General features: G+C 45.6%; 2 protein-coding genes and 1 long non-coding RNA gene across 4 annotated transcripts in view; 1 reads left to right on the top strand and 2 right to left on the bottom strand.

Moving 5' to 3' along the window:
- Positions 1-22: 22 nt before the first annotated feature.
- Positions 23-2,666, bottom strand: pttg1ipa (PTTG1 interacting protein a). The gene is made up of 7 exons (XM_088399833.1): positions 2,416-2,666; positions 1,627-1,679; positions 1,311-1,419; positions 1,085-1,187; positions 840-905; positions 689-735; positions 23-613 (listed from the first exon to the last, which is right to left on the bottom strand). Exons 1-7 carry the CDS (start codon positions 2,501-2,503, stop codon positions 576-578), a joined length of 504 nt encoding a protein of 167 aa, XP_088255959.1. The 5' UTR covers positions 2,504-2,666; the 3' UTR covers positions 23-575.
- Positions 1,018-10,237, top strand: LOC148385107 (uncharacterized). The gene is made up of 3 exons (XR_015863313.1): positions 1,018-1,215; positions 9,192-9,551; positions 9,731-10,237. It is a non-coding gene; the product is annotated as an uncharacterized LOC148385107 (long non-coding RNA).
- Positions 3,044-13,559, bottom strand: part of myo10l1 (myosin X, like 1) — an 18,022-nt gene continuing 7,506 nt past the window's right edge. The window contains exons 9-44 of one of the 2 annotated variants that reach the window (XM_088399831.1): positions 13,399-13,505; positions 13,180-13,309; positions 12,997-13,115; positions 12,778-12,924; positions 12,619-12,719; positions 12,476-12,542; positions 12,269-12,361; positions 12,134-12,202; positions 11,979-12,061; positions 11,809-11,911; positions 11,561-11,641; positions 11,351-11,475; positions 11,156-11,273; positions 10,962-11,068; positions 10,619-10,895; positions 10,283-10,558; positions 9,729-10,199; positions 9,402-9,525; positions 9,201-9,339; positions 9,009-9,113; positions 8,831-8,926; positions 8,645-8,738; positions 8,481-8,536; positions 8,257-8,393; positions 7,930-8,124; positions 7,697-7,854; positions 7,507-7,630; positions 7,300-7,448; positions 7,080-7,228; positions 6,802-7,009; positions 6,603-6,739; positions 6,409-6,532; positions 5,997-6,341; positions 5,704-5,880; positions 5,440-5,631; positions 3,044-5,371 (exon numbers count right to left, since the gene is read on the bottom strand). In XM_088399831.1, the coding sequence (XP_088255957.1) occupies positions 5,267-5,371; positions 5,440-5,631; positions 5,704-5,880; positions 5,997-6,341; positions 6,409-6,532; positions 6,603-6,739; positions 6,802-7,009; positions 7,080-7,228; positions 7,300-7,448; positions 7,507-7,630; positions 7,697-7,854; positions 7,930-8,124; positions 8,257-8,393; positions 8,481-8,536; positions 8,645-8,738; positions 8,831-8,926; positions 9,009-9,113; positions 9,201-9,339; positions 9,402-9,525; positions 9,729-10,199; positions 10,283-10,558; positions 10,619-10,895; positions 10,962-11,068; positions 11,156-11,273; positions 11,351-11,475; positions 11,561-11,641; positions 11,809-11,911; positions 11,979-12,061; positions 12,134-12,202; positions 12,269-12,361; positions 12,476-12,542; positions 12,619-12,719; positions 12,778-12,924; positions 12,997-13,115; positions 13,180-13,309; positions 13,399-13,505 (5,288 nt within the window). In that variant the 3' untranslated portion in view covers positions 3,044-5,266. Of the gene's footprint in view, positions 5,372-5,439; positions 5,632-5,703; positions 5,881-5,996; positions 6,342-6,408; positions 6,533-6,602; positions 6,740-6,801; positions 7,010-7,079; positions 7,229-7,299; positions 7,449-7,506; positions 7,631-7,696; positions 7,855-7,929; positions 8,125-8,256; positions 8,394-8,480; positions 8,537-8,644; positions 8,739-8,830; positions 8,927-9,008; positions 9,129-9,200; positions 9,340-9,401; positions 9,526-9,728; positions 10,200-10,282; positions 10,559-10,618; positions 10,896-10,961; positions 11,069-11,155; positions 11,274-11,350; positions 11,476-11,560; positions 11,642-11,808; positions 11,912-11,978; positions 12,062-12,133; positions 12,203-12,268; positions 12,543-12,618; positions 12,720-12,777; positions 12,925-12,996; positions 13,155-13,179; positions 13,310-13,398; positions 13,506-13,559 lie in introns of those variants that run through there. The other variant, XM_088399830.1, reaches the window with a different exon arrangement.

The raw sequence follows: 13,559 nt of genomic DNA, 5'->3' as shown, positions 1-13,559 counted from the left end.
GCAAACAAAATACAAAATGTGGTTGGTGTCAGTTTTCTACTTTATTTCCTACAGAACGTGTATCTTTACAAGGTGTATCAGTGAATGACACACATTCACCTTAAATTAACATTCTAAAACCGGACAAAAGTGCAAAAAAAAAAAGGTTCTTAATGCTACAATTCAAAATTGAACAACTACTTAAATACATTGAAGGACCCTTGGAAAGTTAGTTGAACAAATTTCCTTCACTAAATGTTTATTCAGGAGCCAAACAGTATGATAAAATATAATAAACTACTTAAGACTGATATCAGCTTATAGACATCACGTATGGTCAGAAAACATTTAAAAATACATCAAGCTCGAGAAATAGTATTTGTCGTAGCCACTTTTAGCAAATAGGTAGCGTGCAGTGGGAAAAAACAGCAAAATCGTTCTTGTATAGCCTCGTCTCGTCACACATTCCTTTGTTGGCTGAATGACATCATCGGCATCTACTGTATAATAATTACATGGCAATTTACATTAATTAATTACTGCAAAAAAAAATAAACAGGTGTTTTGTTAAATAAAGTCCCGCTGTTTAAATCCTCTCATCCAAATCGGGAATATGGATTTGGTCCACTTAGGCCTGGTGGCAAACGTTCAAAGTTAACATCGTTGAAAATAATTATAATAATCCATCAATCACAGGAAAAGGCCTCACCGTATTTCTTCCTGATGTCATCGTGTCTCTGTTTCATCTCGGCACGCCTGCGGAGACATAAGCAATGACAAATCATGACCACAATAAAATGATAAAAATTGTGTTAAAAAAATACTTTTTTTTTTTCCCCCCCAAAAATAATTTTCATTACCTTTCCTCCTGTTTGTTCCTCGACCTGTTTACCTGCCTCTCCATCTTGGACACAAACCTTGACGATCTGGCACAAAAAACAAAAACAATTACGTCATTAAATCCTTTACATAGGTTTTTAAAGATATCAAAGCACAAATGTGATGAACTCATGTTTCTTGTATGTTAGCATCAAAGGCAATTTGGCGTTTTAAAAGTCACAATGTGTAATTCTTTTTCTGCTGCGTTACGAAACGAGAGACTTACCCAATGTTTTCACACTTGCAGCAGCAGAACATGCAGATCAGCAGGGCGATGATGATAACACCACCAAACACTGCAAGCGTGATGATCAAGTTCTGGAAGTTCACTGAGCAGCAGAAAAAGCACCAAAACGGGTGAGACATTTTATTTACTTTTATTTTTTTTTTGCATTGGTGTGCCTAATGTTGTGACCAGCGCGTGTGCATATTGTGCGAGGGTATCATCTTACTCCAACACAGCCCCCAGCGGGCGTCATAGAGCGGACAAAGTGAATGCGGTGGCAGGATGGTCCTCACTGGATACGTAACGCATGTCTTGGTTTTGATACACCACAAACACTATGGAAAAAAAAAAAAAGATAATGATTCATATCTGCTGAGGAATTTCAAAGATTGACAAAGAAGGGAGGGGGAGGAGGGAGGCACAGAATGAGATCAGTTAGTGCTCAAACCGGTCGGACAAGTGCGGCCGTGGTGAAGTTTTGGCCTCTTTTGAAATTTCCTCACATAAAGCAAACATAAAAGACTTTCTTCAACGTTGCTTACCGTCACGTTGTTCAGACATTGCTCGCAGCTCGTACCGTTCATGGACTCGCAAGCTGTGTCAGGAGAGGATTAAAAACAATTAAAATACAATGTTGACATTTCTCAATTTACCAGACAAAGTAACAATGATGCTAAAAGCCCTTGAGGCTGAAGGGGTGAAAAGACACATTGTATTCAAGAATGTTTTAAAATGGAGGGCGTAAAAAGTTGTCAGGATAAAAAATATTCAAGATGAGGAAAATCGTACTCAAGTATTCGTCCTTCTTTATTTCCTACTGGTGCCATGAGGACTAAATGAGGTCCTTGGTGTGTTTGTTGTGTCCTGCTCATCCTAGTGGGAATCTCGCCATGGAGACCAAGAGTGGAATAAAAAAAAAAAAAAATGTCTTCAAGGAGACAATCTTGGCCCCCAGATAGTCTTAGTTGTATAATTTCACGCCACCATTTTTTTTATAATTTACTTTTGCACCAGTCCCTTTCAAATAGAAAGAAATTAAATAATAATAAATAAATGGCACTGCAGATAAAGTAACACCGTTTGGTATTCTTTTGTAAAATAGGAAAATGGGAATTGAAAAGAAAAAAAATGTTTGGAGGAAATAGATAAGAAAAAACATGGCGTGAGTTTAATAGTTCACTTTTGTTTTTTTTGACAAAACGCCAAAACTAACAAACCAACCAAGACGTCAACATTTCGTCTTCAACCCTCATGACATTGACGCCAAACGACTTTATATATTAGTACCCGTTAATGCAAGTAAAATATTAGAAAAAGAGGTTTCTTCTTACCTACACCAGGTGTGGAATTTTGGGCTAAAACTTGAGTCGAAGAGAACGCAAGAAAAATGACAACTGCGCCTAAACCCCTAATATCCATCTCGATTTGGTTGATAATTCTTATATTCCTCCGTTAGTTCGTAAATTTCATCCAGTGGGTGAGAGGAAACCCGACGATCTGCTTCGGGTTCTTAACTCGAGACGCCGAAATTCTAACTCGCACGCAAGAGAAGGAAGGCGTGTGCGATTACGTTCCAGTCACAGGAAACACTGACACATTTTAAGTGCGTCATCCAATCACAAATATAGAAGACTATTTTTGTTTTAATAATTGTTCATTGTATATTTTGCGTCATAAAATCACTTATCTTTTCAGATTTTTTTAGTTGTTTTACTTATACAATAAATTTGATCTAAAATATGTAGCATTTACAATTCAATCAAAGAATGCGATGTCTTTTAGGAGATAATTGCACCTTTAAAAAAAAAACTTTTTTGAAACAGACTATATTGTCATCCAGGGGCGCATAGAGAGGGGGGCAACGGGGTGGCATCCTCCAGAGAGTAGTATTATGGCTAGTAACATTATGCTAGCAGACTCTCAAAGTTAGGTTAGTTGAAAACAAGAAATCCACTTACATCAATGGACAATTCCTATAATTTATTAAAGCATGATTTTTAAATTTAGTTGAAAATAAAAAATAACAACACACATCTCTTTCTCTTATTTTTTTTTGTCTCTCAACAAGCACGATGTTTAAAGATGATAGTAAGCATAACATGAAAATGTAATTATAATAAATAAAAAGACCCACATTGGCCGCCTGCGGCTGATGGCAGGATAATTTTTTTTTTTCCTGTCGCCCCACCCGAGATCGCTTAAGTTCCTGTTGGGTAAAATAGCCGTGACAGACAGAAGCGTATAGCTTGAACACAAAGAACAGGCGGTTGGTTCCAGGGTCCTTGTTATGTATGGCTTCTTCAGTTTTGCGCTTATTTATTGCCAAAAGTTCAAACTGGATGGAACCATTCTTATATTATGCAAAATCCATAGTTGTCTCTTCACAGTTTCATAGACTGCATTTCATATTTCCCCAATTAGTGGCCAGAGGGGGCGCTCATTTACCCAAGTGCAGATGGGACGAGGTGCATAGCTCCAAAGAACAACATTTTACTGAGTGGATACATGTCAAGGTGTCTAAAGATCGGAAGACTATCGACTGATTCTGTACCTTTGGTTGCTACTGTTTTGGTTAGCAACAGAGTTGACTTAGGCTCAGCAGTTAAGTGTTGCTGATGGCACTATTTGAGGAAATATGGGATGCACCTTTAGAAGTTTTTTTTTTAAATAGACGACACAGCCCTCCTCCATTAACACACTCATCAATACTCACACTCAATACTCATCAATGTTAATAAATACATAACCTCATGCCAATCCCATTAAAAGTCCCCGTACTCTTCCCTTACCTTTAACACACAATCACATCATCATTTGCGTAGTCATATAAATACATCTAATACACTTGTTACTTCTCTTCCTTTCATTTTCCAATATAATGCAGTTTGGAATACAACATGGTACACATACACACACACAGCAGCATTCCACAAACAGTACTTTTAGCGGAGGCGTTGTTGTAGTTATAATAGCAGAACCAAAAAGTATTGTCACACGGAAACATACAGACAGATTGGTGCGCTTATGTCATTGTTGCTATGAAGAAAAAAAAACCAGTCAGCATGATCAAACAAGCATATACAGTACTTTTAGCATAAAAAAAAACCAAAAGATAAATTTATAATTTTCTCTGTGAGTCACATGAACGGCACTGCCAGTGAATGACACCCTTTAAATTCACCTTTAGCGTAGATTCTCCATCGGTGGTAAAGTGTTGTGACCGCCAAAATCTCAATAATAACTTTTATTATGTGTGATAAACAATACAAAAACAGAACAACTCGGTTCAGTCATGTGAGTGGAACGCGTTACATCGCATTGGTTGTCTTCCTTGATATTGTTCCAAGCAGCTTTCCGTTTGGCTGTAGTTTCTTCTAATAGCCACACAGTGGCACTGGTGAGTGAATGTCTTCTTTTTTTAACCCCTTGTCCTAAAAGAAGACCCCCCCCCTTTAATAACAATAGATAGAAGTGATGTCACATGGAAAAGAAACAGTGACAAAAGCAAGCAAAGATTTGAACACTAACTTAATAATATGCGAGGAGAGTGAAGATGGAAGGAAAGAAAGAGCCCTGCAAGTTCAACTTGGTCCTAAGGTGGTGGAGTCCTATCAGGGAGCCATACCTTGCGGCCTCAGAGGTAGGCCCCATGGTTCCTGGATGAGAAACCCCCAGCATCCTAAGAGGTAGCCTAAACATGGTCCAGCGGCAGGTTCTTGGGAGAGATCTTTGCCTTTAGCCTCCAGTCATAAGGTTAGATCCAAGAAGGGACTCCAAGGTCCTGTGTTAGAGACCATACCCGAATATTTTAATGCAGCCTACACCTCGTTTAGAGAGAAGAGCTAGGTCCTCCAAGGAGCCCCTGGTCAAAGTAAGTCAGGGCAGCTGATGGACGTTTTGTGCTAGAGGCCTACGTAGAAGGAAATCTGAGCTTTTGGAGTGTGCTTGAACATCTACATGCAAGGGCTATCACTGGGGTAATGTGAAAGGACTGTCCTCCAAAATCCAGATTCATGTCATGCTTGAATGAAAAAAAAAAATCGTGAAATGTCTTCAACCCAGTTCCGTTGATCCCTGCGGGTTCAGCATCCACTTTTCCATCCTTGGTAGGAGTTGGGGCGACTTCCTCCATCCAGGAGAGGCGTCGTTAGCCGCTGGGGAAAACCGATTGGCCAATGGCAATCACCTGGCCCACGAGCTGGCCACGCTGGTGACTGACATGATGCTGCAGCGTTTTTTCACCACCATGTTAATGTAAGCCCTCATGATCTTGGTGATCTCGCCAACCTGAAGAAAGTCTCATTTCAATATCGGACGATTGACAACTAAAAGGAAGAAAATGAAAATCAACTCACCAGCGGTGTCTCAAAGAACATTTCCCTCTCGTCCACGATGATCTTGTAGGTGCAGATCTGCGAGGCACCAAAGAACGTGATGTGCTCGTACTGGAACGTCTCCAGCGGTTTGGGTTCGCCTCGCTTGTACACCGATACGTTATCTGCGCTTACGCCCAGCCACAGGTCGTGAGGGAAACCCCCTTCCTTACACTGCAGAAGACAAGTAGGAAGATCTCTAAAACGTGAAAAAACTGTGTGGCCTATCCCGTTGGTGATCTTTACCTCCACGTCAAAGAGAGTAGATCCATATCCTGGCCACTCCTTGATGATGCTCATGTATTTGAGCATGGCCTGGTGCTGAGCCATTCCCTGCAGCCGGGTCCACTTCTCCAGCACGCTGGTCCGTGTGGCCGACGTCTCCTCCTTCACCCACATCTCCAGCATCTGCTCCTCCTCCACCTGGACACACATATCCATCCATATCTTCTTATCCAGAGTTGAGCAACCATTTGATCAAATTGCAAACCAAAACCTTGGTGAAGGTCTGAACATTCCAGTTTCTGCTCCTCACTCACCTTCTGTTTCTTGAGTGAGCCCGTCTTGAAGCTCCTCCTCAGCGTGCCGTCCAGGAAGCTCGGCGTTTTGCGTTTCTCAACTGCACCGCCAACACCGCCCGTCCCTCCGGCTGCCGCCTTACCCTCCGCCGTCACTCCTCCTGCTGTTGCGCTCGCTGAGCCCACCCCCGGTTTGGTGGAGTGGATGATGCGGCTGCGGAGACGTCCGATGGGATAGACGGTACCTAGGCTCCAGCCGGCCCGGCCCGCCCCATCACCGTGGAGATACTGGAGACGTAAAGAGGCCAGATGCTGCAAAGTCTCCTCAGATGCCGGGAAGTGTCCGCTGATGAGAGACTCGTGGGCCTGCAAAGGAGATAGAGGGTTAGGGTTAGGGTAGAGGTCGGTCGGTTTGACAAGACGAGAAGCTCACCTGCTCAAACATGAAGGCAAACTCCACCCCTTCTTTGTGCATGCTCTCCACATCCAAGAAGCAGTAGAGCTTGAAATACAGTTTCCATTCTCCTTCTTCCTCTTCTTCTTCACTGCCAGCAAGCCTGGAAACAGATTTGGTCAGGTGGTTTGCTCAGAGTTGGAAAGGCAGTTGGTTGTTGGGCTTCGACATACCTTTCAAACTTGGCAAGAACATCTGCCACAATAACTCTGCTCTCCAAAGCTCGATCCGTCACAGAATTGTGCTCGAAAAGAGAGAAAAGGTTCTTGCTGTCCTCCATGGCCAACCCTCGGATCAACTTCTCGACAACCTTCAGAAGAAAGATTAGAATTAATTTTAATTTTCTCCCTCAACTATCAAATGCATCTGCACCTCTCCAGCTGTGGTGTGCGAGTTGATGGAGATCTTGCAGGATCCTCCCCCATGGCAGTAAACGGTGGTGCTCATCTCCTGCCTCACCAGCAAGGCGGCGATCTCCTCCTGAGAGGGCACAAACTCACGAGTCTTGGTCTTCTTCAAGGATTCCCCGATGAAAGTGGCGTAGCGCTCGATTTCCGTGTTGGGGTAACGTTCCCGGACCCTAATGCAGATGCACACATTAGAGATGCAGTTTCCAGGAAGTCCAGTTGGGAGGGGGTCCACCACCACACCTCTTCAAGTGGAAGCGGAGATATCGGAGGATGACCCGACTGGGGAGGAAGGTGCAGCTCATGCAGGTGAGAAGGTGCCAGTGCGCCCGATTGGCTGGGCTGTTGGGCTGAGGCACGTGATTGGTCTGCTTGATCACCTGACAATAAACCTGAGGAACACAACAGAGGGTTATATTGGTTGACTTGCTTTGGTCTAGCTTGAGGAAACCGAAGAACCAACCTCATCCCTGAGAGGACGCAGGTCCTGGCAGGTCTGCAGGATGCCTTGGATGATAGGGACCGTATCTGCTAGCGTCTCCATCTCCTGCAGCGAGTTGAAAACCCGCACCGCCTCGTCCTGGAGGCTCGCGTAGCCCTGCTGCCTTTGGACTACACGAAGACACGGCAATGAAAGGAGAACTAGGTAGAATGAAGAAGAAGAACTTACGGCTGGTGACTTCGCCGTACGGTAGCGGCAGGAGCGGGGAGTGTAGCGGATGCTGGGTGTATCTGAGGATGGGGTTCCTCCTGTACATCTGCTCCACGATTTCTGGATTCACACTGTTCTCCTGCTAATATCACAGCAGGCCCTCAGCATGACGTTATGATTATCTAACAAGTGTCCATCAGGGTTTTACCTTGATGTCTCTGATGAGCTGCAGAGTCGGGGTCTCGATGGGGGTCTTGCTGTCAATGACGCCTTGTATGGCTGCTGTCCATCTCATGGCCTCATTCAGCATTTTGGTGTAGAGGCGGTAGGAATGTTTCCTACCATACACGATGATGTTCCAGTATCCTGAGAGGAGGGGGGGGGTTGAGAAGTTTTACAGAAATTTTTTTAAGTGAGTTCTTCTGGTTTATTTTTGCTCACCCGTTTCCCTGTGCACTCGGTCGTCCGGCTGGATGACGGAACAAAGCGAATTGAGCACCAGCGTGCCCATTTTGGAAGAGTTGCGCTCGGAGCTTTTGTAGTAGTCCAGCGAGTTGTGCGTGAGGACGAACCAGCGCTTTTTCAGCTTCAGCGAGGCGCTCTTGGTGTTGGTCTTCACCTCCTTCTGAAGCCAACCTTGAAAAGCGAGCAAGAGGGAAAGAAAAAGCAGAAAGGAAATCTTTACTTGAAAAGTAATTCTGAGGTTTGTTACGTTTCAAGCTAGCTCGCAAGCTAGCGTGACCCGTAGATGCTAGATGGTTATGTCACCTCGAACGAGGAACTCTTCGATCCTGGCGTCGCCTTTAGGCTTCTGCAGAAGACTGATCCAGTGATGCATCTCCTCGGGCGTATCGCTGTTGCAGTGGATCACGCGGTTGGCTGTGATGATCACGAAGGAGTTGGGCCTGGAGAAAGCACCAAAGTACCAAAACAAAAATCCAATTTAACTTATTTTCACAACCGCAATTGTCCCAAAAAAAATTGGAACCCACCGATCAGGATTGTCCGATGCGCAGACCGAATCAATCAGGCCTACATCGAGCGTTCCCTGAGGTCAAAATATTAAGAACATAAATGACATTCTAAAAGGTTTATGCACACCTGGAGATTATTTTTTGACCGGTTAGTGTCTACTAAATTGTATTTAGGGACTGACCACAGCGTTCTTGGGGTTGGCCTGCTCGTGGGACATCTCCAGAAGCTGCTCTGGTGTGCAAACTCGAACCTTACTCAGCACATTGAACCACCCGCTACATATAAAAAAAGGAGAATGACTTGGCATAAAATAATATTTTTGTCATGAATAAATAATTAAGCTTGGAGTCAACAAGCACCAACCGACCTGGCATCTTCTGGCGACTCTGCAAAAACTTGGTAGGTCCTCTCGTCCGTCACGATGTTCAGAGCGTTCTCCTTCTCGTGGTTGTCGACGATCTCTCTGAGTGCACAAACGTGACATATTTAAAAAAAAAGTGAGGAAATTCTGGTTTGGTTCTTTTCCTCCTCCCCAGATGATTTACTTGGCAGCCCGGATGTCGATGGTTCCCTTCAGCTTCTCCTCGCTGTCGTTGTCGTAATACATCAGCTTGCTGTCCCTCAGAACGAACCAGCGCATTTTCCAGTTTCTGCTCAAAGACAAACTGTTTGATTTCAGAAGGTCCATTTGTTATAATCTTCTGACTAAAGCCTGTTAATTTTAACAGCACAAGAACCTGCGTGAGAGGGTGGAGAGGCCTCCTCCTTTCTTGTAGAGCCAGCCCGACTTGAGGGACTCTTGCTTGGAGCGGAACCACATGAAGGTCTCGTCCTTTAGCACGCACCAGCGCCTCCGCCAGGGGATCATCAGGCCGGCTGCATGGTGGAAGGAGGCGGAGTCAAAAAATGACATAAAGCGAGGTCAGATGAAGTCTCACCTTTCATGTAGAGGTAACCGTGGAAATACGGCGGCCCGTTGCCGTTGAACAAGGTCACTCGTCCGTTTGGGGCTTCCTCGTCGGTGTCCATCATGCCGTCGTGCTCGTCGTCGCTGCCTGCATACTGAAATCCAAAAAGTCGTAATGAAGGTGAGGATCCATTTTTTGGAGGAATCAATCAATTTTATTTTTATTTATTTATTCTATTATTTATATAATATTATTACGCTATTCATATATTATTTAATTTAAAAAAATTCATCCATAATTATTTAAAATTATATATATTTCTTTCTATTGTTTCTGCATGCACGTGCGTGTCCTCACAGAGTCGGAGCTTTCCCGGTAGGACTCGGCGCTGACGCTGGTGCAGGTGGACTTGCGTGGGTGCTCTTCATCAGCGACGGCGGCGCTGCCCCGATTACTGCCCGACACGGAGCTGTCGTCGCCGGCCGTCACCGAGCCCTCCTCCTCCTCCTGGTCGTAGTCGGACTCGGTGTCCGCGGGCATGCTGTAGATGGGCTCCTCGCCGTCCACCAGGCTGTCGACCATGCTGACCTTCCTCTCCGGTTCGGCTTTTTGCCCCTCCTGCGGGAGCGGGGGCGCGGCAGGGGGCACCATCCCCTCGGCGAACGCCGGCGGTGGTGGAGGGAGGTGAGCGAATATGGCCTGATCCATTGGGGTGTCCGTCTCAGCCGGAGGGGGGAAGTCAGGGAGCGGGATGAACTCCTCCTCGGCGTGGAAGCCCTCGTCCACCTCCTCGTCCTTGGACATGCCGGGCTGCGTGGCGCTGGCAGCCTAATCCACCAGATTTCCAAAAATAGACCCAAAAATTTTTTTTAGGAATTAGCCGACCGCATCGTGGATGACATCAGACTCACCCGAGCAGCTTTGGGAGGTTCGGCCTTGCCGTCGACCTCGGCTTGCGCCACCTCGCCTTGAGTGGGATCCACTCCGCCGAAGTTGAGCAGGTCGATGAGGCTGGTGGCTTTGCGCGAGGCTTCTTTCTTCATGCGCTTGAGCTCGGCGTCGCGGCGCAGCTGAAGCTCCTGCTTGGACGACTCACACAGCTGCGACACCTCATCCTCGCGCTTCTTCTGCAGACGCTCGATCTCACGCTCCAGCTGAAGGATCTCCTCCATCTGACGCACTTCATCCTGAAATGGAGATTCCAGGTAATTGGTGATTGCCACTCATGATTAATGATAAAAACTTGCCTCTGAGGATTTATTGGCTCCTTCAGTGGCTCCTTCCTCCTCCACACGGCCTTCCGTCTCCCCAACGTCCTCCTGTCCTTGCTTCTTCTCTTCCTCCTCCTTCTTCTTCTTCTCCTCTCGAAGCTTGCGGACACGCGTTCGGGCCACCTGGCCTCGCCGGTGCCTCTGGAGCACCAGCGCCGCTTTGCGCTGGCGGACAAAGCGTCCTCGCTGGATGTGCCTGCGCAGGTGCTTCTGCAGGACGACGATGCTGGCACGCACTTGTTTGAAGTGTTTCCTAATCGACACACCTTCTTATTACAATTCTCATATTTGCAAAAAGTAAACAAGATGAGGATCCTACTTGGCCGAGAAGGTGAGAAGGTGGGCTCTTATGATCATGGCCGCCTGACGTCGCACTTCATCGCGGTCTTTCTCCAAGCGTTGCTCCAGAGACTCTTTCATGAACACCTGGAGAGGAAAGAGCAAAAAAAAAAATATTCTTGTTAAAACATAATGATCACATTGCAAATGTGGAAATTGAAAAAAAAAATGTACTTTGGTCTTCCCCAGCTGCCACTCCTTCTTGGTCTTGTCATATTTCGTCAGAAGATCCGTGCTCCTCTTCTTGTCATCTCCCGCTGTAGCCGCTTTCTCCTTGTAAATGATCTTATATCTGGCGAGAAGAAGGAACGACACGTTTGTCTCCTCCATTTTCGACAACGCACATGGCCGGATTTTAGAATGACTTACCGCACAAAGAAGTCTTTGAAAGTTCTTCGGACGGGGAACCCGGCACGACGGATCTTGACGGTCTCCAGCATCCCTGAGTACCTCAACTGGTTGAGGACCACTTCAGGGTCAAACACATTGGGATTCTGGAAGAAAAAAAAAATCAACTACTAACAATTTTGAAGAAAAAAATAATTTAATCTATGAGACATGAGGTAGAAGCATCCTGACCTTTTCCATGTTGGGCTTAATGCAGCGGATGAAGAAAGGATTGGATGCACTTAGAGTGGCCATGAGAGCATGCAGGGAGTCCTGGCAGGGGAGAAAAATAAAACAGTGTCCAGTTAGATTTTGATTGATCGTTATTTTTGCAGAGGATAAAGAATACATGCCCTCGACGATTGCGATATTGTCTGTCCACATGTGTTGCCTCGGCTTTTGTGTTCAAATTTGCATTTGCCGGTGTTTTGTGCACGCACCCTGAATTGGGAGCTGACGGTGGGCTTGCGTCTGGCCGTTCCCATCTTCTCCTCATTGTTCCTGCTGCCCACCTTCTCAAAAAGGTCGTAGATGAAGTCCAATCTAAAGACATAGTGCAAAATTGGGTTCATGAAGGAATCAAAGGACTTTTTTTTTTGGTCCTACCAACCTGCTGTCTTTAAGCATGTTGAGGATGTCATCTCTGAAGGTGTCTCTGTTTTTCTCCAGGATGCCTTTGACGTCATACAGGACCTGAAACCACCCAAAACAGAAGACATCACGTTGGATGTAGAGCTCAAAGGAGAAATGATGACCGCTACTCACCTCCCCGGCGTAATGTTTGATACCAAACTGATGGTCGGCCAATCTGGGCTTCACGTAGTAAGGGTTGGTCTGGCGCAAAATCTCAACGTCAGTATCGGTTCTATGTCACCCCCAAGAACATAAGACGTAACTCACAGAGTGTCTACTGTGAAGCTTCTCCAGAAGAGTGAAGTCCGTGCCTTTGGGGAAGCGACTCTCTTCGTTCACCAGAGCCAACAAGCCCAGTTTCTGAAAAGCCAAGCAAAATCGTCGGCCCATTAGACGAGAGAAACTCTCTCCAAGAAGAGCAACGAGAAAACCGAGTGCTGCATCCAAGCGGGGACCGCGAATCACGTGTGATACCTTCTCGATGAGATCAAGACACTCGGCATTATCCATCCAGTCGATGGCGTCCCACTGGACACCTTCCCTGTGAAGACGACGACGTAAACAATCAGATATGAGGTGCTCCTAGATTCCACTAAAAAATAAAATCCAAAATGCACCTGTTGTACTCAAGCTGCTCCAAGGAGAAGATGTGCTTGTTGAAGTACTCCTGGAGCTTCTCGTTGGCGTAGTTGATATTGAATTGCTCAAAGCGGTTCACCTAAAGACACGCAAATTAATTTGCATATCCTGTATGCAAGTGAATTTATGTCACAAACCTCAAAGTTCTCAAAACCAAAGATGTCCAGGATGCCGATGGACTTAAAATTTTCCTTCCCTTTTATCTTCTGATTGATCTTGAGGATGATCCAGGAGAAACATTGGGAATACAGCGCCATAGCAACGGAGTCCCGAGAATCTACAGCCTGGGACGACGCCACGGAAGGTCGGTTAGCATTGGGAGGGAATAAAAAAGCAATCGGCGAGTGTTTAACGACCTGCTCGATAGTGAGAGGTGAGCATATCTCTTCCCCTCGCAGGATGATGGAGCGCTGAGTCAGCACTTCGGACAGCTGGAAGGCGTCGAGGCCGAGGAGCTCGCTCGCGTTGGTCACCACTGGAAAAAGCATAAACACACTTTATCCAAAATATTTTTTTCTTATTTATAGCGTGGTGCTGACCTTGCTTGGTGGTGATCTGAGCTCCTCCCGCCGTCATGAAGTCCACGTTGCCGAGCTGCAAGACCCCCGAGAGGAGCTTGAACATGTCCCTGATTTCCTCCTCGGAGAACTCCAGCACCTTCAGGGCCTCCTGCTCGCAACAATGTAAGGATAAGACAAAATTGATATTTTTTAAAAATATTATCTTTAACACTGTTTATCCATTTTGAATGAACTCACCATAACACTGTTAAATAGCTCCTTGTCATTCAGACTTTTGTCCTTCAGGCAACCTGACTGGCTGAGGTAATGAAAAGATTCCGCTGGATCCTCCAGGAAGTAGAGACCTGACCAAATATAAAAAAAAAATAATAATAATTTGGAGAAAAATCCAATAAATT

The sequence above is a fragment of the Syngnathus floridae genome, chromosome 16, assembly GCF_059516105.1.
Source record: "Syngnathus floridae isolate MCC-2025c chromosome 16, RoL_Sflo_1.0, whole genome shotgun sequence".
NCBI lineage: Eukaryota > Metazoa > Chordata > Actinopteri > Syngnathiformes > Syngnathidae > Syngnathus > Syngnathus floridae.
This window is presented reverse-complemented; position numbering and strand designations above follow the sequence as displayed.